This window comes from Hippopotamus amphibius, chromosome 12 (genome assembly GCF_030028045.1).
Source record: "Hippopotamus amphibius kiboko isolate mHipAmp2 chromosome 12, mHipAmp2.hap2, whole genome shotgun sequence".
NCBI lineage: Eukaryota > Metazoa > Chordata > Mammalia > Artiodactyla > Hippopotamidae > Hippopotamus > Hippopotamus amphibius.
The window spans coordinates 28,656,739-28,678,602 of record NC_080197.1 but is presented as its reverse complement, the minus strand read 5'-3'; the positions used below and the strand labels follow the sequence as shown (position 1 = coordinate 28,678,602).

The 21,864-nt window shown below is 45.5% G+C and overlaps 1 protein-coding gene across 2 annotated transcripts; it reads left to right on the top strand.

Moving 5' to 3' along the window:
- The first annotated feature begins 82 nt into the window (after window positions 1-82).
- Window positions 83-17,407, top strand: TBC1D20 (TBC1 domain family member 20). 2 transcript variants are annotated; one of them, XM_057703136.1, is made up of 8 exons: window positions 83-296; window positions 7,163-7,348; window positions 9,411-9,491; window positions 12,286-12,472; window positions 12,648-12,749; window positions 13,668-13,809; window positions 14,640-14,827; window positions 15,087-17,407. In XM_057703136.1, exons 1-8 carry the CDS (start codon window positions 227-229, stop codon window positions 15,340-15,342), a joined length of 1,212 nt encoding a protein of 403 aa, XP_057559119.1. In that variant the 5' UTR covers window positions 83-226; the 3' UTR covers window positions 15,343-17,407. The 2 variants fall into 2 exon arrangements, with proteins under 2 accessions (XP_057559119.1, XP_057559120.1); XM_057703137.1 differs by having other exon boundaries at window positions 85-292.
- The last annotated feature ends 4,457 nt before the right edge of the window (window positions 17,408-21,864 follow it).

Genomic DNA, 21,864 nt, shown 5'->3' with positions numbered 1-21,864 from the left:
CGCTTAGGGCGCCTGCGCGCGGGACCAGACGCTCGCCGCCCGCCCGGCGTAGCGGATGGTCACGTGCTGGCACGGGGCGGGGCGTGTGCGGGGACGCCTGCGCGCCGCGGGCTGACCGAGCCGAGCTGGCCCCGCGGAGCCGGCGCTGGGTCCCGCGGCCCCTGTCGCGTCTTCTGTCGGCTCCGCTGCCGGCCGGGGCTCGGGCCCGGGCCCGGGCCCCCGGGACATGGCGGTCCGCAGCGCGCAGGGTGACGGCCCCACCTCCAGCCGCTGGGACGGCGGCGCGGAGAAGGCAGGTACGGAAGCCGGCCGGGGCGCCCAGGAGCGGCCTGCGAGGACGGCCTGAGGGACAGGGGCGGCCCGAGGGGCAGGGGACAGCTGCCGGAGGAAGGGGCCGCGGGCCTGGGGGCCCGGGGCGACCGCGCGGGATGCGCGAGAGGAAGAGGCTGAAGGCCCGGGCCACGTCTGAAGGGGAAGAGGGCCGGGAATTGGGGGTCCGCGGATGCCGAGGGGACCGGAGGAACCCTGGCGGCAGACCCGCGCCCCCAGTGGGAAGGACGGCGCTGGCGAGCGGGAGCCCCGCGTCCCACCTCGTCGCGTCTGGAGAGGAGAATTCGGTCTCCCTGAGAACCGAGGCCGAGCCTCGCCCCCGACCGAGACCGTCCGGCCACGTCCGCAGGCTCCCTAGTGGTCAGGCCGGTTTCCCAAACTTCATTCATCGGTCGCCGTCTGCATTGACGCGGTGTCTGTGGACCACATATTTCTTTTAATTGCAATGAAATTCACCCTTAAAAGTGTACAGTTCAGTGGTTCTTAGTACATTTTTACAAGGTGGGGCTACCATCGCACTGTCTTAATTCCAGAGCATTTCTAATGCCAAAAAGAAAGGCCGTCACTCCCCAGGCCCCATTCTCCACAGCTCCCTGCAACCACCAGTCGGCCCTCTGTCTCAATCCTGTGCCACCTATTTTAATGTTATCTAATTGTGTAAAAAGCGAGTCTCTCTGTTTATACTGTCTTATGTTAATTTCCATGAAATCATGGTTTCGTTGGGCGCTATGTTTTCACATATGTTTTACATACAGTTTAATACACGGGGAAGACTAAGGTATCTTTTCCACTTTTCCATCCTCTGGTGGGTGATGCCCATAATAGAACCAACCACATATTCAACCCAGGTTTTGATGAAGCACCTGGTTTTTCTCATTCTATTTCTCTGGGTCCATTTTGTTATTCTTTTTCTCCTAATTCTGCATGGAAATGAAGCTCATTCCTCATATTACTCTTTTGGAGCCTTTGGCCTTGTAACCCTTTGCTGGTGTTTGTATGACATCTGTCCTCTTGGCATAATAGGCATTGCCCCAAGTGGTATGGGTCTTGTGACCTGTTGTAGTGCAGCTGTGCTTAGATTGCAAGACTTTATCCTTGTTTCCTTGATTTGGCTTCTCTGGATAAATGGGAGGACTTTAGATTTGGGAGGGGTTTTTTTGTTTGTTTTTCTTGTTTTTTGTTTTTTTTTAAAGCATACGGTTTGATATTTTTTTCTTATTAGTAACGTCTATATGGCAATTCCAATCTCCCAGTTCATCTCCCTCCCCCCCCCCACTTGGTGTCCATATGTTTTTGTTTTTAATCATATTGGAGAATTGGTGAAGTTACTAATGCTATTAAATCTCCTTTGTAGAGGTTATGATTAAATTGGTTTACTCTCTAGAATATTTTTCTCCATGTTGGGGGTAGAGCAGCCTGCCTTTATACATGCTTGTCTTTATTTTTCAGGTAGTTAAATGAGTCTCTGCTAATTTGGATACTGTTTGTTGAAACTAATTAGTATCTCCCAAAACAGAGTTTCTTTTATTTTGTTGTTAATAGAAACCTTACTCAGAATAAGGTAAGGTTTTCCTCTCCCCCTGTATTTCTCTGTACAGATATGAAGTTCAGGCATAAATTTTTTTTTCAAGCATAAATTTTTAAGTTAATTTCCAGTGTTAACATCAGGAGTTCAAGGGTTGGAGCAGGGGGTGTCTGTCTGGGAGGATCTCTCTCTGACTGGCTCTTTCATTACTTTGATTAAGGCTAGCATTGCTTATATTAGTTTAACTTCTGTTTAAAGTCTGAAAAGATTTCTTCATATGCAAGCTTCAACCAAATAATCATTATGGAATTTTATGCTCGCGCATAAGATTCAGTTATTAAGTGTATAGATCATTTACCTGATCTAAGTCACTGATACATATTTTGCTGATATGGAAAAACTTCTAGAGGAAGCATAGCTAGTGCTCATTTTTAGCCATTGTCATTTCCTGTATATTAAGTTCCCCAAGCCAGATTCTTGGAGATACCTGTTGCTCTGAGGAAGCAGAAATCTTTACGTGGGTTCCTTAGCCAGAGTAGGGAGAGGTTTGAGATAATAACAGACTCACCCATCTTTATCTGAGTAGTTAAGAACTACTGTTTCAGTGCCCCTTATTTAAATGATCATTTTAATGGAGAGCAGGCCAAGTAGTGCCAATATCATTCCTTTTTCCTTTGTTGAGTGAATTACTTTTCAGGCAGCAGGGATTTATTTATAGCAGAGTCTTATATTTTGCAGCCAGCTGTAGGATAGTCATTTTATCCTGTCGTGGTTATGAAAGCCAAGGCCTTTATTATAAAGGAATTTGGGAGGTATCAGCTTTGGAATATGTAATACATCCCTCTTCTAAGTGGAGCAATTAAAAAATTGGAGAATAAAGGATTCAAGGGGGGTTGAATTACATATATACTATCTCTAGATGAAATGTGGGCTTTTATCCCAAGCCCAAATATAGCATTCTTAAGTCCAGAAATGTGTCCTACCCCAAAATCCATATGTAAAATTTATCTTAAAATAGTTAGACATTAATTTTAACCTTTTTCCAGGTATCCCAAGGATAGCTCTGATTTTTCTCTCTGAGGTGAAGAGGATATGTGTAAATTAGCTGTTCAGTTGAGACTCTGCATAACCTTTTCTCGCTCACTGTGTAGTCTAGCAGTTGACCTTATCACTATGTAATTTATACATCTCTAGCTCACTTGAGTTTTCTCTTTTCTCCTCCCTTTTAATGTCACAATCAAAGCCTGTATGTACGTTAGGTGCAATGAAATATTTGTTTGTGGGTGTAGTACACGTAGGAGTGCTTTCTTCATCTGCCGCTAACATTCAATCGCTAACTATGGGATTGAGAAAGGCGATATCGGGGTCTGAGCAGACAGCCGCTAAAATCCACAGTTGAGTAGCACTCTGCTCTGGGAATCACCAGTAGCTTTAGAAAAAGGCCAAAACGCCTACAAATCTATTTGGTGTTGTACAGTGTGGATATCCTTAACAGTAATATGGGGAAAATAGTGCCATTTACTGTAGGCCAATTTTTCCGGAGGAACAATAGCCAAGCTATTTGTTCTGTTCCACTCATATGTGTTGAGTTCCCACAGAGCATCAGAATCAAGATGATAGTAGTACAGTTTGAAATGCAGGAATTAAGTAGAATTCAGAGTTATTATTTTTTTTAATATTTATTTAATTTATTATATATATATTTTTTTGTCTGGGTCTTAGTTGTGGCACTCAGGATCCACTGCTGTGACACAAGGGCTCCAGAGTGTGTGGGCTCTGTAGTTGCTGCACACAGGCTCTCTAGTTGTGGCCAGCGGGCTTAGTTGCCCCACGCCACGTGGGATCTTATGTTCCCTGGCCAGGGATGGAACCCTCTTTCCCTGCATTGGAAGGCAGATTCTCTTTTGTTTTTTGTTTTTTCCTAAATTAAAAAAAAAAATTTATTTATTTACTTATTGGCTGCATTGTGTCTTTGTTGCTGCACACAGGCTTTCTCTAGTTGCAGCGAGCAGGGGCTACTCTTCATTGTGGTGCGTGGGCTCCTCATTGCAGTGGCTTCTCTTGTTGTGGAGCATGGGCTCTAGGCATGCGGGCTCAATAGTTGTGGCACATGGGCTTAGTTGCTCCTCGGCATGAGGGATCTTCCTGGACCAGAGATTGAACCCGTGTTCCCTGCGTTGGCAGGTGGATTCTTAACCACTGCACCACCAGGGAAGTCCCCAAACAGAATTTTTAGAGAAATAAGTATTAGTGCTGTGGTTTGGGTTCAGAATTAGTTAAAATTTCAGCATATTATTTACCAAAATCTACTGGAAATCCAGCTGATTGCAGTGGTATTTCCTCCAAGATATAAACAGTGGTTTTCCTTTTCCCCCAGATTGCTGAATAGCTTAAGTGGAAAGAGAGGCAGGGTAGATACATGTCTTAAAAAAGTGAGGAAAATTTCCCATACTCTTAGCAAACAGGTTAACGAGGTTTCTAGATGTCAGCTACCTCAAGAAATATTTAGTATTACCATTTAAGTGTTCTAAATTTATGACATATAGAAAGTACAAGAACACTCTAAAAAAATTTTTTTTTAGTACATGATTGTTTTCTTTGTTGGAAATTAATTCAATTCCTGCTCATATTGTGTCTCAGCCTATGTTGTATAAAGTCTCTTCTGTTTCCTGTGTGTCTGTGATCCCGCTTTGGAAACATACAGCCTTCTCTTCCAAAGGATGGTGCTTTGACCCAGAGTAAAATCCCTCCCTATTTTCCTCTTCAGTGCAGGATAAGTCCAGATTCTTTTGCTATCTGCATGTACTACAGTCCTTCCAGCCTCTCTTCTCTTCCTTTACCTAACACTTCAGCCTCTAGGAATTTGTCTGTTTTTCAGGGCATGATGTTTCTTTCATGTGACAAGGTCTTTGCACATACTCTCTGGAATGCTCTCGCTTCAACACACTCTTCCATGTGCAAACTTTTTTTTAGGGAAGTACCACAAAATGTTCTTGGCGAAGCCTTTCCCGATTGCCTCAGAAGTAGTCAATCTTTCCTCTGGGTTTTCATGATTCTTCATGATTCTGTTATATATCATGTGTAATAATTATGTCCCTCCCTGCTGTGAGCCTCTCAAGTGCTGGGAGGGAGTCATTCATGTTTTTATCCCTGGTGTGGTGCCTACCACGAGTAGTTGTTCATTAAATGAAGGACTGATAAATGAATGGATAGATTAATGGAAAGATGGATGGATGGGAAGACACACCCAGGCCAAGAACTTGAAGCACCTTGTAAATAAACATTTGACTAGTTAGGTGCCATGCTGACAGGGAATTGGGACTTGATTTTTCATGATTTCTAGGTAAAGTAACCATTTAATTTAGCATCCAACCTGGGACATTTTTGAAAGTGCGGATGGGAGGAGGGGTTTGCTATGAACAATTATGCCAGGACTATAGGTGTAAACCAGAAATCTCTCAAACAAACTGGAACAGATGGTCACTTACTAGGTCACTAGGGAAGATAACAGCTAGCCAGGAGAACAGGTTTACCTGGATGGAAACGCACCTGGTCCTGTCCATACCTCCAGTTGCATGTAACTCCAAACCAGTTGGTGCCTCTGTTTATATGGTTTATGTCACAACTCTCATTGATAGGTAACCAGGGCCATTAGTACCAACTTTCATTTGTGTTAATAATGTGCAGCTTTGTCATGGAAAAAATTTGTAGACGTGCCTCAGAATAGAACATTACTGAGGAGAGCTGCCTAGTGTCTATTCTAAAACCTCATCTACCTTCTGATGTGAGTCACTTCTAAAGCCTAACCTACCTTCCAGTGTTATCTTACATTTTACAGTAACTCCAGTGCCCTGCACCTAGTATATGCTACATAAATATTTTTCAGTGAGTTCATTTATAGGTTAAATGAAAGGGCCTATGTTTCTGTCTCCAAGCCTTTCTTCTATTCTCCTCCCAGCTTCTCAGAATCCTTCTCTTTCCTTTTAAATTGCACTCTTCAGTAATGCCTTCTCAGATTAGCCTGACCCACTGCCATCTGAACTCTTGGTGTCTGCACATACCTTTTTTGGGCAGTTATAGTGCACTGCTTTGTGACATCTCTTTGGTGTTGTCTGGTTTTACTTTTCTTGTGTTTGCTGTTCCTAAAATTAGACATACTGCATGAAAACTCTGACAGCCTGTTACCCCATTATTTTAAATAGAAAAATTATAATATGATGCATGTTAACCACAGACTCTCAACCAATCTCCTAAAAAAGTAACTTAAACACAGCAAAATGCCAGTGTGTAAATAACACATAAGGATGTAAGATGCTTAAAATGTTACTTCCAGGGGCTTCCCTGGTGGCACAGTGGTTAAGAATCCTCCTGCTAATGCAGGGGACACGGGATCGATCTCTGGGCCAGGAAGATCCCACATGCCACAGAGCAGCTAAGCCTGTGTGCCACAACTACTGACCCTGTGCTCTAGAGCCTGCAAGCCACAGCTGTTGAGCCCACGTGCCACAACTACTGAAGCCCGTGTACCTAGAGCCCATGCTTCGCAACAAGAGAAGCCATCGCAATGAGAAACCCTCGCACCGCAACAAAGAGTAGCTCCTGCTAGGCACAACTAGAGAAAGCCCATGTGCAGCAATGAAAACCCAACATAGCCAAAAATAAATAAATAAATAAATAATAAAATAAATCTTTAAAAAAAATCCTATATATATTAAAAAAACATTGCTTCCTGATCATCAGTAATTAATATGGTTCTTGAGAAGCAGTTGCTTTGTATGCAGTATCATGCCTCTCTTACCACTGACCATGCTGGAGACCCAAGTATACCCTTTGACATTCTACTTTGGAAAATATCTCCATGTGATTCTGATGTTTTACCAGTTGTATTAGCGTGTAACTGGAGACTTTTTCCACATGTGGTTTTGTTTAAAATGTAATATTGAATTTTGGTGACATGTATATAAGTTTTTCCTCTATAAACAGAGAAAATTTATTATATTAAAGAGATATGTATGCTCTGTAAAGTTTAGCATTAAGAAAGCACAAGCATTATATTAGGAAAACATAAACATTAACTGTTAGATATGCCTGAATGTACTGAGCATTTATTATAATTGTAATTCGTTTTTTGTTACTTATATGGCATATCTCCTTATTGTTTTACACACTATGTGCTAGTGAAATATCAGTAGATTGACTTTAAATATACCTACCTTACGTCAAACCAAGTAAGGAGATTGAGCCCTGAATAGAAAATATATACATACTGAATATGTGCCTAATGCCCTTTTCCCTTCTGTTTTGCAGACTTTAATGGCAAAAGGAAAAAGAAAGTGGCAGAGATCTACCAGGCTCTGAGCAGTGATCCTGCTGATGTGGCTGCCCTTAGACGCATGGCTATCAGTGAAGGAGGGCTCCTGACTGATGAGATCAGGCGGAAAGTGTGGCCCAAGCTCCTGAATGTCAACACCAATGATCCGCCTCCTATATCAGGTAATTAGGAGGTGAGGTGCTGTGAGGGGAGGCAGGGAAAGAGAATTCCAGGGTCTTTGATTTTTATGCTCATTTCAGACCAAGGGTAGATGAACTCCTAAAACATTTTAGGATATCCTTGGGCCTACTCTGAAAGTAAGACCAAACTGGTAAGTAGAATTTTAATAAAAAAATGGAATGAGCTTTTATTAGGCAGGTAGGTAGCTAGCTATTATTGGCTAGTTAGGGGAGTTTATTAAAGATGTATATTCCGGGAATTCCCCGGTGGTCCAGTGGTTAGGACTCCACGCTTTCACTGCTGGGACCCCGGTTCAATCCCTGGTCAGGAAACTAAGATTCTGCAAGCCAAGCAGCGCAGCCAAGAAACAAACGAACAGACAAAATGTACATTACAGTTTACATTCACTTAGAAGTGGGTTGTAGGAATCTGTATTTTAACAAGAATCCCACCTAATTCTAATGCAGGTGGACTACATTTTGAGAAACATGGGGTAGTGGGGAGAGATAATACCTCTACGGCCCTTAAAAAAAAAAACCAAAAAACTTTTTCTGGGGAAATACTAAGGCCATTTTGAATTCTGAAATTCTGTAATTCTATGAAAAGCTGTTACAGTTGGCCCTCCAAGTCCAAGGATTCAATCAACAATGGATCAAAAATATTCTGGAAAAAAAACCTCTAGAAATTTCCAAAAAGCAAAACTTGAATTTTTTGTGCTCTGGCACAATTATTTACATAGTATTTACATTGTGTTAGGTTTTATAAGTAATCTAGAGGTGATTTAAAGTATACAGGAGGATGTGCATGGGTTATGTGCAAATGTTACACCATTTAATGTATGGGATTTGAGCATCTGTGGATTTTGGTATCCTTGGGGGTCCTGGAACCAATCCCCCTCGAATACGAAGGGACAAGTATACTTAACTTATTCACAAGACCCATGTAGTAAAAAAAAAGAGTTCCTTAGAATACAGTACAGAATACAAAAGAAAGTACAGCAAAATGGTGACTCCACTTTGTCATTCATTCACTCCACAAACATTTATTGCTTTCCTGCCATGTTTGGCAAAAGTCCAGATGCTGAGGATTCTTTCATTCATTTGGCAAGTACTAATTGTGCTCCTAATGTGTGCCAGGTACTAGAGATGATTAAAGCAGCCTCTGCTGATAAAAAGTTCACAGTGTCATGGTGCAGCCAAGTAGATGTTTTAAGTTGCTGCATGTTATTATCTTTGGAACCGGGTTACCTCAGAGCAGTGATCTTTTTGTTGGAAGGAAAAGACATTGCTATATTCACACTCTAAATCCTGAGATGGTGTTCTGTCAGATTCCAGATTTCCCATATCTTTATAAAATGAAGTCTGTGTGTGGGAAACTATGTACAGGCTTCTCTGGTAAGTTTTGATTTTGATTATGAAGGAAATGCACACTTGTTATATATATTAGAGACTGCCTCCTTACTTTCAGTTGGTCTTAGCAGGTGGACATAAGTACTATGTCCTGTTTGCAGTGTCTTAGTTTTAGAATTGCAGGGTCAAGAGAGGTTAGGTTCTTCTCTACATGAGTTTATCTTAATACTCCTTTCTGAACAGCTTAGTGTTCCCTAGACTTTGCAGATGTTAGAGTTTTTCCAGAGGTCTGTGGTTTCCACATTCATGGTCTTATTTGATCCTTACAGTAATCTGAGACGTACCTATGGAAGGGAATAATCCCCATTTTGCAGCTGTGTACTTTGAAATTCAGAGCAGTTCCCGGTAACACACAGTAGCAGCCTGCACAGGGCTTCCGGCCTCCTGATTTCTCCTCTGCTGCTCTTTGCACGTCTCTCTATTGCCTCCTGGATAATCTGTGGTCCCTCCTCTTACTGTCATCATGACTTGCGTGAAACAGCATGTTTGGAACTAAACCAGGAATTCCTCTCCAAATACTGTACCTAGAGTCATGTCCCCTTCAAGAAAAAGCCCAAGTATGTCTTTCAGGGCTTTTATGTCATGCCAGGATGTTTTGCTCCTGATGTGGCTTCCCAGACAATCCTGCAGTAACATGTCCTTTTTCGTCCAATAGGGAAAAACCTACGACAGATGAGCAAGGACTACCAGCAAGTGCTCCTGGATGTCAGACGGTCTTTACGGCGGTTCCCTCCTGGTGAGACACACTCTGAGTCTTCCTGGGGGTGGGGGCGGTTCTTCTGTCCCAGCTGCACTTACTTTCCTGTGTTGGGGCTTGCTTGTCCCCGGAAGTTTCCATTCCAGCACAGAGTGTGACCACATGCAGGAGCCTGCCTCCTCAGGGACCCATTGTGCTCCCAGTCTGCTGAGTCATTCTTTCATTGTCTCAGTCCCTTCAGACCCCCACTGTGAAGGCCTGAGCCCAAAATAGTCTCTCTTGGCCTAGAGGTGGTAAATGAGAGAAGAGGGGTTTTCCCCCCTTCAGAGCCACAGAGGAGACTTCATAGGGATTGCAAGAGCCATCAGTCTCGCTTTAAAGAGCAGATTGGTTTGGAAATGGTCACTAACAAGAACTATTAATATCTTCATATATCAATAATGGTGTCTTGCATATACATATATTGGGGCCCTTGGACGGAAAGGATGGCCAATCCCTACATGTTTAAAGAATCTCTCCCTAAAATTGTCTCCCCGTTCTCAGGAATAATGAGAAGAATGACCGTTGTCTCCACTTTCACACTGAGGGAAACCGGGCAGCAAGCCTCATCTATTTCTCTCTCTTTGGCAACTCCACCTTTAGGGCTGTGAAGAGGAGAGTTGCTAGAGGGAACAAGAGCCTCTAAACCCATTGCCTCACTCTTCTGAACCCATGTTCTGGCATTAGATTTTGTCTGTTAAAGGGCTTCTTTCTTGCTTGCACCCTTGGTCCCTGGAAAGGCTCTTGTGATTCCTTTGTAGCCAGTAGCCTGCTGTCTTGGTTTTGATAAAGCGCATATGCCTATAGCTCCCTTTTCCTATCCTGCTGGTCTTGAGGAGACCACATAGGACAGAGGCATCCCATATTTTTCCCTAGGTAATCTGTTTTCCCCCTGAACCCTCTATTCGTCTTCCACTTATGTGATATCAGTGACATGTTATTCTCATAGGCTGAGCTTTCCGTGTGGTTTCATATTCTTTTTACATTCATGTTCTTCTGAGCTTAGCTGACCACTTGTATACTGAAAACTCAAATAAGGTTTACTTTCTTTCTCTCACTACTTTCATTACTTTACCTATGCATGATACTTGGTGTGCTCCATGTATTCTTTTTTAGAGTATGCCTTTTTGAGAAGGGGCGGGTAAAAATGGACAAGAGATGAGCTTCACTCTCACCTAAAAATCTTTGTTCAGTTTAGTCTGGGCCCTTGCATTAGCTGTTTTCTCTCACAAGATCTGTTTTTGACTGGAAAACCTAATGGTGTAGGAAAGCTGTGCTGTGTGCCGTTCTTCTAAAGCAGGTCATGAGGCCAAGGATTGGCATGTTTATACTAAAAGCCAGATGAGGACTTCCGTGGTGGCGCAATGGTTAAGAATCCACCTGCCAATGCAGGGGACACGGGTTCAAGCCCTGGTCTGGGAAGATGCCATATGCTTCAGGGCAACTAAGCCCATGTGCCACAACTACTGAGCCTGTGCTCTAGAGCCTGCGAGCCACAGCTGTTGAGCCCATGTGCCATAACTGTTGAAGCCTGTGTGCCTAGATCCCGTGCTCCGCAACAAGAGAAGCAACCGCACTGAGAAGCCCGCGCACCACAACTGAAGTATAGCCCCTGCTCTTTGCAACTACAAAAAGCCCACGTGCAGCAATGAAGACCCATCACAGCCAATAAATAAATGAATAAATAAATTTAAAAAAATAGAATACATTTCCTTTTAAAATAAATACATAAATAAATAACTGAATAAATAAGTAAAAAAAATAAAAGCCAAATGAGCTGAGGAGCCACATAGACCACTGCCAGAACTAGGTGCATGTGCTGCAAGAGTTCCTGAGACAGGCTTCTCTGTTTCCAGTTGTATCTTTGGTTCAAGATTAGTATTTCCTGTGATATTTGGTTTGGTTCTGAGGGGAACCTACATCTCTTATATTTTTTGCTTTTATATAATTTCATACCTACAGAAAAGTTGCAAAAATAGGACAAAAAATTCCCCAGGTAGCTTTTACCCAGATTTCCTTATATGTCAGCCTTTTACTATATTTGCTTTAGTATTGCTCTCTCTTTCTCCTTCACCATGCTCACACATAAATGTTTTTAGAATAAATTACACATGTGGCACCCCTTTATCCCTAAATATTTCAGGGCATGTTTTTTAAAAACATGGCTCTTATTACACAATCACAATCAAAATCAGTAACAACATTGAAAAATACTGCTGTCTAATATACAGATTTTATTCAGATTTCACCATTTATTCCAATAATGTTCTTTACAGGAAAAGGAAATACAAATTCATGCATTTCCCATTCAGTCTTCATCTCTCTTTAGCTTCCTTTATTCTGGAATAGTTCCTTTGTATTTTATGACAAGCCAGTTATTTTATAAAATCTCCCTCAGTTTGGGTTTATGTGGTATTTCCTCCTTGTAAGATTTAGGTGATGCACTCTTGATAGGAATTCCACCAAAGAGATGCTGAGTTTTTTTCACTGCAGCACATCAGGAGGCACATGCTGTCCAGTAGTCACAGTACTGGCAGCATGACCTGTGGAGACTTGGTTAAGATGGTGTTGGCTGGGTTCTCCCACTGTAAGGTGGCCAGTCTGTGACTCTTTCCTACATGCCAGGCGGTATCAACAGTGTGTGGATCTTGAGTGTGTTGCCAAGTTGTTTGTAGTTAGTTTTCTCTTATTAAACATTTTCTCTGCCAGTCCACGGCTGACCATCTTCCTAACCTCCATGTTAATAGGCTGCTTGCCATGTTCAAGGGCATCTCCCCTCCCCTCCACTCCCCAGGCATGCCAGAAGAACAGAGAGAAGGGCTCCAGGAAGAACTGATCGACATCATCCTCCTCATCTTGGAGCGCAACCCTCAGCTGCACTACTACCAGGGCTACCACGACATCGTGGTCACATTTTTGCTGGTGGTGGGTGAGAAGCTGGCAACATCCCTGGTAGAAAAATTGTCTACCCATCACCTCAGGTACCAGCACAAAGGAGCCTAAGAGGATGGGTATCACTCAAGTCCCCCTGGGGATAATTCCTCAGCCTTTTCTAGTCAGTGCTTTCCATGGTTTGAGCACTGCTCCACCCTACCGCCCCCCCCCCCCGATCCAAGTGTTTGGTCTGACCACGTTTGTTGAATTATCTCCTTCTAGGGATTTCATGGATCCAACAATGGACAACACCAAGCATATATTAAACTATCTGATGCCCATCATTGACCAGGTGAATCCAGAACTCCATGACTTCATGCAGAGGTATATATGTGTCTGCATTTATGTGTGTACACATACACACACACACCCTTCAGCTTTCTCCTAGCCTTTGTTTATTCCTCACAAGTCTGGCTCAATTGCACCATCATCTTATGTTGATTAGTGTTAAGTTCTTCTGAGTTGTCCTTTCCAGTTACCAGCAATCTGGAAAATTCAGTTCTGTACACAGTCTTGGAACACTTTTTGGGTGCTGTGCTCTTTGGGGGATACAAGAGATGTCACAGCCCATGTCCTTGAGGAGTTTACATCTAGTGGAGAGAGGTGGACAAGGTAAGTACGGTAGACTTTGAGGTTATTGCTACAACAGAAGTACAGAGTCCTATAGGATCCGGAGGTGAGAAAGACAAGGCCATCTGGGGGTTGTTTTATATTCACCACGTACCAAGGAGAAGAAATACTTCTTTGCAGTTCTTGTGTGATTTTTCTCTTCTGTTTAGTTGGAAATGTGTCCTTCGCCAATGTCTGCCTCTCTTAAAAGAAAAAAAAAAAAAAAAAAGGCTGTGTCTTATGGTATTTCAGTCATCTCTTGTTAGCTGTAAAACTAATTCAGTTATGTTTTCAAGCCTGAGAATATGTGCCTGTGCCCCCCAAAGGATGTGACTTTCTCAGAAGGCAAATGGTGGTGTGGTTCTCTGAGAACAGCTAATTCTTGACCCTTGACATTTGTTGGCCATTAGTAGAGCACCCAGGGAGATAAGGCAGCCAGGACCCTATTGTGTTATTAGTGTCGTTATGTTGGGTATATTGTACTTTCTATTTTGTGAGGAAAAGGTGCTGAATTTTCCAGAAAGCGTGTTTCCCAAATGCTTTTTTCACACAACACTGAGAACAAAGAAGGCCCAGAGAAGGGGAAGAGATGCCTCAGCAGGGAACCTAACATCTGAACTTCTTTGCTTCTAGTGCCGAGGTGGGGACCATCTTTGCGCTCAGCTGGCTCATCACCTGGTTTGGGCACGTCCTGTGTGACTTCAGGCACGTCGTGCGGTTATACGACTTCTTCCTGGCCTGCCACCCGCTCATGCCCATTTACTTTGCAGCTGTGGTAGGTACAGACCATGAGCCAGCACTTTGGTGTGCAGCCCCCAGTCCAGCTTGATCATCTTCCCTAAAGGGAAACCTGGTGATTATGGAAAGATGCAAAAGATAGCACTTCCTGGGCTGCCATCCCTGGACACTATTCTGTGGAATGTTAAGGGCAGAGATGTGGGAGAAAAAAATTGCTCTGTGTAAAAATAAGTTTGGGTAATGCTGGTTAAACAGAGTTGTTAGATTTGTTTACTGCTTGATTCTTCTGAACCTTTAAAATGCTCTTGTGCATTGTGACCAGGGTTTCTGTTGACAACTCCTGGAGCTAGTACAAAGGGCTAACTCCGGGTTTAAGAAAAGAAGAGGTGTGGTATTATGATAGAAAGCTGAGATGGCTTTTCGTCGGGGGTGAGGGGCGCCGGTTATTAGAGGGGCCTGAACCATCGGATGTGAGGGTGGAGGTGGGGACTCACAGCGCTCTTCATTGTTCTTTAAAGGGAGCAAGACCATTCTTTCTACTGTTTTGAACCATTTCTTCTGTGCTGGAGCTCTAGGAATCTCCAGTAATCCCTCTCCTTTCCTTCCTCCTGAAAGAACCTCCTTCATTTAATTGGTCAGCCTTTTATGTCATGGGGTGCAAATTTGCCTCTAGTAGGAAGGGCTAGCCCAGTGGGAAACGTGCTCAGATATGTACATCATTACTTCCTAGATGGATACAAGAATTTGCTGCACTTTGGGGGTGAGCCCTGTTTGGTACCAATTTAAATTCACCTCCAAGGAGAATGAAATGAAGTGGCCAAGGCCATGTATGTTCTGGTCTCTGATGCAAGGCCTTGCTCCCCACAGATCGTGTTGTATCGAGAGCAGGAAGTCCTGGATTGTGACTGCGACATGGCCTCGGTCCACCACCTGTTGTCCCAGATCCCTCAGGACCTGCCCTATGAGACACTGATCAGTAGAGCAGGAGACCTCTTTGTTCAGTTTCCCCCATCCGAACTTGCTCGGGAGGCAGCTGCCCAACAGCAAGCCGAGAAGTGAGTGGGGCCAAGGCACTGGTTGAACAGGGGTGTTTGTTAGTGAGCAGAAATGATGGAAGATTGTGTCTGGTGGGGACAGGGCTGGGAGTGGTGTTTCCAGAGACGTATGCTTATGCCAGCGGAATCCCCACTTGAGACTTCATGAGTTTTTATCAAGATGAGTTTTTATCAAGAGGCGTTTTCTGAGCAATGGATGGCTCTGGTTTTTTCCCTTCTTCTCTCATCCCATTCCCTTCTGTCTCCTTTTCCTCTGCAGAACAGCAGCCTCTACCTTCAAAGACTTTGAGCTGGCATCAGCCCAGCAGAGGCCTGACATGGTACTGCGGCAGCGGTTTCGGGGACTTCTGCGGCCTGAGGAGCGAACAAAAGATGTCCTGACCAAACCAAGGACCAACCGTTTTGTGAAGCTGGCGGTAATGGGGCTGACGGTGGCGCTTGGAGCGGCTGCTCTGGCTGTGGTGAAAAGTGCCCTGGAGTGGGCCCCAAAGTTTCAGCTGCAGCTGTTTCCCTAAATGCCTGAGAAGACACTTCCTCTTACATGACATCAAGGTCTCACCCTTCCACAGACAGACTGGGAGGGGGTGGAATTTCCTTTATTAAAAGGGTTTCTGTCAAGGGTTTTCTATTCCTGCACCCTTCCCCCCCCCCAAGGATGCCTTTGCTTCAGAGGCCAGTAGCAGAGCCTGTGTGATGCTGGGCACTTGGGGGCCCAAGCACAGAACTCTTTCTCCCTCACAGTGGGCTTATGAGTGGGCTCTTCGCCGCCTCCTCTTGTGTTGAAGGAAGTGGGTTTCTGAGCTCCCCGGCTGTCTTTGGAACCTGCTGGGCCTGGTTGATGGGGAGCGTCTTGGCTGCTGGTAGTAAGTGAGCTGGACCACTGAATGCCCTCCTGGCAGCTCCTCCCATTCTGTCTGCTTCAGCTGGACAAAGAGGATGGAGCTGCTGCTAAAGAAGTGAGACTTTGGAATGAAGGCAAAGGGGCAGAGGAGGCTGTCCTGGGAGCAAGATTGGCCCCTGTTACAAACAGCTCCAATAGCTGGTGAGAAATCTGAGAGACACATGAGAAACTAGGTTACTAGGTAAATCGTATCTATTTTCAGCCTAGAAATCACTTGGGCATTTCCAGTCAAACAGGAAGGAATGCTAAGTTTTAGAGCCCAGACATAGGCTGGTTTTTGCCTGCCTTTTTCTCCCCCCTGCTTATTCTCTTCCACAAGCCACATGATGATGCTTATAAAAGACACTTACTACTATTTTTAGAATTACATACACCCAACATGTAAAGTACCCTCACTTTGAAAATAATAGTTCCTTCATGGGACAAAAAATAGTTCTCATCAGAAGGATGAACTTCTAAAACCCTGAAGTTTCCTTTCTACTCAATTATTTAACATTTCACTTTAGCCAGAGTTGCTATTTGTAAACAGCCTCACACTTCCAAAGTGGCCACTTCTTGTCCAGCTTCCTTTCCTTTCTTTCTTGTTTTCCCCCAGTCATCCTTCTACTCCCAAATAGGCCACCCTCCCAAATAGGCATCCACTCACAACCTCAGCTTTGTGTGTTTTGGGTTTGACTTATCTCCTCAACTGCTAGTCTCTCCTTCCTGGTTGGAAATGTCATTGGAAACTTGTCAGCACCCAGAAAGGGACAAAGCAGCCTGAAGTGTGGTGGGAGCCTGGGACAGCCAGCCCCCCTGCTGCTGGCTTCCTGAGGCCTCTCCAGGCGTTAGGGAACAAGATGGATATTCAGTTCTTCTGGTACAGCTTTTCCTGTAAGCGAAGCCAGGTTTGTTTTATATTAACTGTGGCTTGAAAAAAAGTGCCTTCTGCTGCTTGGAAGAACTGGGGTGTATAGTATGAAGCAGCCATGTACTTTTATGTTCCTGGTCTGTCATGGGCACTGTTCTCTTGGCAGGTGTTTTCCTAAAGTAGACATGCCAGAAGCACTCCACCCCACCACACCCAGACCTCCACATCCTCCCCGTATGCCCACGGTGTGTAAGGTGGTTAGGAGAGGCATTTGTCTACACTGTTACACTGAGCACTTTACAACCAAAAAAAGCTCAGAGTGGTGGGTCATCCTCCATAGCAGGAGTCCCACCAGGGGTTAGTGTGATGTGGATGGATTGATGTATAAAGTGGTAGATTCATCAAGACAAAGAAAATTCTTCCAGGATCCAGTTGATGTGGCAGATATTCCCAGTCTTCTCCCGCAACGTTTGTCCTCTTGTAATCTTTCCAAATGGACAGCATCAGCCCCTTCTGCCACAAACCTTCTGGCCTGTCTGTAAATACTGAAGGAATTGATGGGGAAGAGGAAGGGAGGTGCATGTGATCAGGGTCCCAAGGCCATGGCCTTTTGGATTCCAGGAAGCAGGTGGCATTGGCTTCTGTTGTGGTCTAGGAAGGAGAAAGTTTGTTTGTTTTATAGCTTTGCTGACATCAGGATTATCCCCTGCCAATGAGAAGAAAGCATTATCTTTTTACCTTCAAATGGTTTACTGTTCTGTAAAGAATATGTGTAAATATTTTGTACAGAGCCCTGTATGAAATAAACAGCCATATGTGGTTACTCATCTCTTCTGTCGTTCCTTCCTTGTTGGAGTGGCTCTAGCTTTAGACATCTGGCCTCGATGCTCCCTCCCTTCCACCCCTGACCTGGAGCATAGTCTGTGTGGACTCCTGGTTGCCTTGACTTGCCCAGAGAGCTTGGACAATACCTACAGTCCTGTTTCTGTTTCTCCTGAGGCAGGAACCCACGTTGCCTCGGTTTGCTCTTTCCTTGGCTCAGAGGGGAGACAAGGGGGCTGAAGGCTGGGCAGGCATCGCTTGGCTCCCTAACCGTGTCCCACCACCGTAGGCCAGCTGCCCATGCTGTCCTTTGTTTTTTGTTTGTTTTTTTTTAATTAATTAATTTATTTTATTGGCTGTGTTGGGTCTTTTTTGCTGTGCGTGGGCTTTCTTTTTAGTTGCGGTGAGTGGGGATTACTCTTCATTGTGGTGCACAGGCTCCTCATTGCCGTGGCTTCTCTTGTTGCGGAGCACGGGCTCTAGGCACGTGGGCTTCAGTAGTTGCAGCACATGGCTTAGTAGTTGTGGCTCCCGGGCTCTAAAGCACAGGCTCAATAGTTGTGGCGCACGGGCTTAGTTGCTCCGTGGCATGTGGGATCTTCCTGGAGCAGGGATTGAACCCATGTCCCCTGCATTGACAGGCGGATTCTCAACCACTGCGCCACCTAGGAAGCCCCTGCTGTCCTTTGATTTGACTCGTGGAGGACACAGGGCTGGCCAGGACACCGCCCTGCCTCTGGGAACTCACCAGAGAGTGGCATTGAAGGAGCAATTTGTTTTCAGTGGCAGTTTCATAGTTGCTTGAATATAAAGAGAATTTTGGTAAATGGAAAACTGAAGGAAGGATACGTGTAGTGCAATAAATATTTGGGTTTTGTCCCCAATTCCCCTAAAACCCTTAGAATTTTCTGAGTGATAGGAGTTTCTTTTGTTGTTCATAATGATTTCCTTTTGATACCACCTGAGTTTATGCTAATGAGGTAAGTTAAAGTGGGACTCCCTAGATAGCTTCAGGATGAGACAGGTCAACAGAAAGACCAAGTGATTAGAGAGTGAGAACTTTGAGCCCCACCACTGACCTCCTGGGAGGGGAGGGGAGGCTGGACGTTGAGCGCTGCAAAAACTCTTGATTCAGAGATTCAGAGCTGCTGGGTTGCGGAACACATCAAAGTGCTGGGAGAATGACACGGCTCCAGAGGGCTTGGGAACACTGCACCCCCTCCCCCCATTCCTTCCCCTATTCATCTCTTGTTTGGCTGTTCCTGAGTTGTGTCCTTTATAATAAATCAGTACATGTAAGTAAAGTGCTTTCTTGAGTTCTATGAGCACTTCTAGCAAATTACTGAACCTGAGAGGATTTTGTGGAAGCCACTGAACTTGTAGTTGGTCGGCAGAATTGTGGGTGGTCTGGGCACCCCATTTGCAGCTGGATCTGAAGTGGGACAGTCTTGTGGGACTGAGTCCTTTAACTTGTGGCATTTGATGCTAACTCCAGGTACTTAGCATCAGAACTGAATCGAATTGTTGGACACCCAGTGGTGTTGGAGAATCAGAGAAGTGGTGTCAGAAAATACTGTACAACATGCAAGGCTAAGGGGAAAAGAGTGTAAAAACAATAGCTGAATAAAAAGTGTAGGTGTTTTGTAGAGAGCTGGAGTGGGCTATTTCAGTGGAAGGGTACTTGGGGCTCAGGCCAAGGAGAACTTTGAGCTCTGTGGAAGGGAGTTGGGACTCTCTCTGTAGGCAGTTTGGGGGGTGAGGATGGGCTATGATCAAAACTGAATTTGGAGAGGGTTCCTGGCGACATGATGGCAAACGTGTTCCCTCCTGGCTGTGTGAGCTTCTCGAAGTCACCACATCTCTAAAACTCATTGTCAGTGACGGTAAAATAGGGATAGCCCCATCCCACATGGATGGCTTAATCAACTGATGTTTGTGAAAATGCTTTACCAACTGAAGTTGCACAAGTGTTTTGATTCCATTTCAGTGAACATTTATGGATCAATAAATGCCTTAAGCCAGCCTTGCACTTGGGCCCCGGGAGCTCATCCCTGGATTAAGTGGTGACTGAAAGGAAGAATAGGCCAGAGGCCTATTCCAACTAAGAGATGATGGGGCCTGGGGCTCAGCCTGGCTTTCTTTTTTCCCTTTGCCCTACCATCCGCTCCGTCCCCTCCGTGTTTGCTGCTGGTGGCTCCCTGCTGCCTTTTTTCCTGTCCTCACAAAAACCCTTTACTTGCTAGTAGTCTTTTCTCCAGACTTACATATAGTTGGGATTTGCCAAGCAGCTTTTGTGAGTTGGCAAGGCTGTGGGCTTGCCTCCAGCTTCCTGCTTTTTAAGTGAGTGGTTTTCGTGGCAGCCCCAGACACTAGAAGAAGACACGTGTTACTGTGACACGGGCAGTGGGCCCATCTGCCACTTCCTGCGCACATTAGCAGCTGCTCTTTATCTGCAGTGTGCTTCCTCTCACCTTCCCCCGTCCCTGGAGAGAAAGATTGTGTCACACAAGTACATTTGGGACCTCCTGCTGCTTCCTCAGGTAGATGGTCTGAGTCCAAAGCGTGTGGGGTTTGGTTTCAAGTCCGCCCTGGAGAGTTGGTCCTGGTGCCGTTTGGGGTGACTCCTTGGGAAGGGGAGGCACCTCCATTTGTCCCTGCAGTAGAGAGCACTTGTGAGCCTGCCCATCTTAGATCCTTCACCCACTGGCATGTGAAGTATGGTACTGGAGGCTAGAACCCTGGGACAGCCATGCACCCTCCATTTCCTCCTGACCCCCCACTTGGCTGCCGCAGATATAAACTTGCTGCCCACCTTGGTGTAGAAGGAGTGGGCCAAGCGAAAGATGCAGCCTATGCAGTGCCCCCGCTGTGCCTGTTTTGTCCTTAGTTTTTTAAAAAATAAATTTATTTGTTTATTTATTTATTTATTGGCTGCATTGGGTCTTCATTGCTACGCACAGGCTTTTTCTAGTTGTGGCGAGCAGGGGTTACTCTTAGTTGCAGTGCGTGGGCTTCTTATTACAATGACTTCTCTTGTGGAGCAGAGGCTCTAGGCTCGTGGTCTTCAGTAGTTGTGACACGTGGGTTCAGTAGTTGTGGCTCACAGGCCCTAGAGCGCAGGCTCAGTAGTTGTGGTGCACGGCCTTAGTTGCTCCACGGCATGTGGGATCTTCCTGGACCAGGGCTTGAACTCGTAACCCCTGCATTGGCAGGCGGATTCTTAACCATGGTGCCACCAGGGAAGTCCTTGTCCTCGATTTTGATACTGCCATGGGTAAAGAAATGTTTAATACTTCCTAGTACTCATTGGAAAAAGAATGGTGCAAGGGCACTGGAAAGGCTTCCATGTGAGGAGTGCTGGGGTGATGAGGACTGTGGCGAACTGGACAAAGAGCATCACGTGACTCTGGACTTGCCATGTGGAAATGAGGACTCAGGATGACCAAGCTTTGACTTTTTCAAGAGAAGTTGGGCATCTAGATTTTAATGTAGCATCTCCAATTTAAAAATACTGGCAACCAATTCAAATTTCTAAAACAATACTGGGTAGATTGTGGCTTGTGGCTTACCAGTTTGTACCTACCTGTGCCCAAGAGAATGGTCTGCCTTCCTCCCCTACAGGCCCCTAAGCTTCGCCAGGACAGGCCCTGGCAGGAGAGGAAGGGAGGGACTGGAGAGAGTAATCGGTTGGGCCTGCTCTGGGCCCTGCGCTCTCCTGCAGCCCAACTCTGCTCAGCTTGCCATTTCCCCCCGTCAGTGGCTCTGCCTGACTTTCTTGCTCCCAGGAGCCCACACCTTGGATTGTAGAGATGCCCTCCGCCTACGGTAATGACGATCCACATCCTGGTTCAGACAGTGTGCTGGCCTTCAAAGTGGGGGCTGGGAGGGGTGTAGGAGGGGTCAGAGAATGAGGTAAAAACTTAGAGAATGGATGCCCGGAACCATGTTTTATTAATCTCTGACCAGCCCAGAGTGGGTTTAGTGAATAGCACTGGACCATATACTGTGCCATCTTGTCTGAGATGTTAAAAATTAGGATTACCACCTCACCTGCAACTGCAGCAGGTTCACCTCTTCCTGAAATCTCTCTGTTTCCAACACTGGATGCCCACTGAGAGGCCAGAAGTTTGCAGCAAGAATTTCCTGCCAGCCTGCAGCTGCTGTCTCAGCCCCTTCCTCCCCCTGAAGCCCACGCTGACCTGCAGACCCTTCCTTGGGGACTCTCAACACACTGCAGGCTGTCTGGCCAGGACAACCCTGACCCAGGGCATCCTGCCCCTCAAGTGGGCGCAGGGGTGCCAAGTCTGGTGCAAGGACCCCAGTGCTCAGCCGCACCCTCATTCTACACTGACAGGGGCCAACGTATCGGCTGCAATTCCTGGAGAGCCTGGGATCCTGCCTGGCTCTGTGTAGAGTCCCAGCCCATGACCCTTTTGCTCCCTCTCATGACATCACACTCATCCC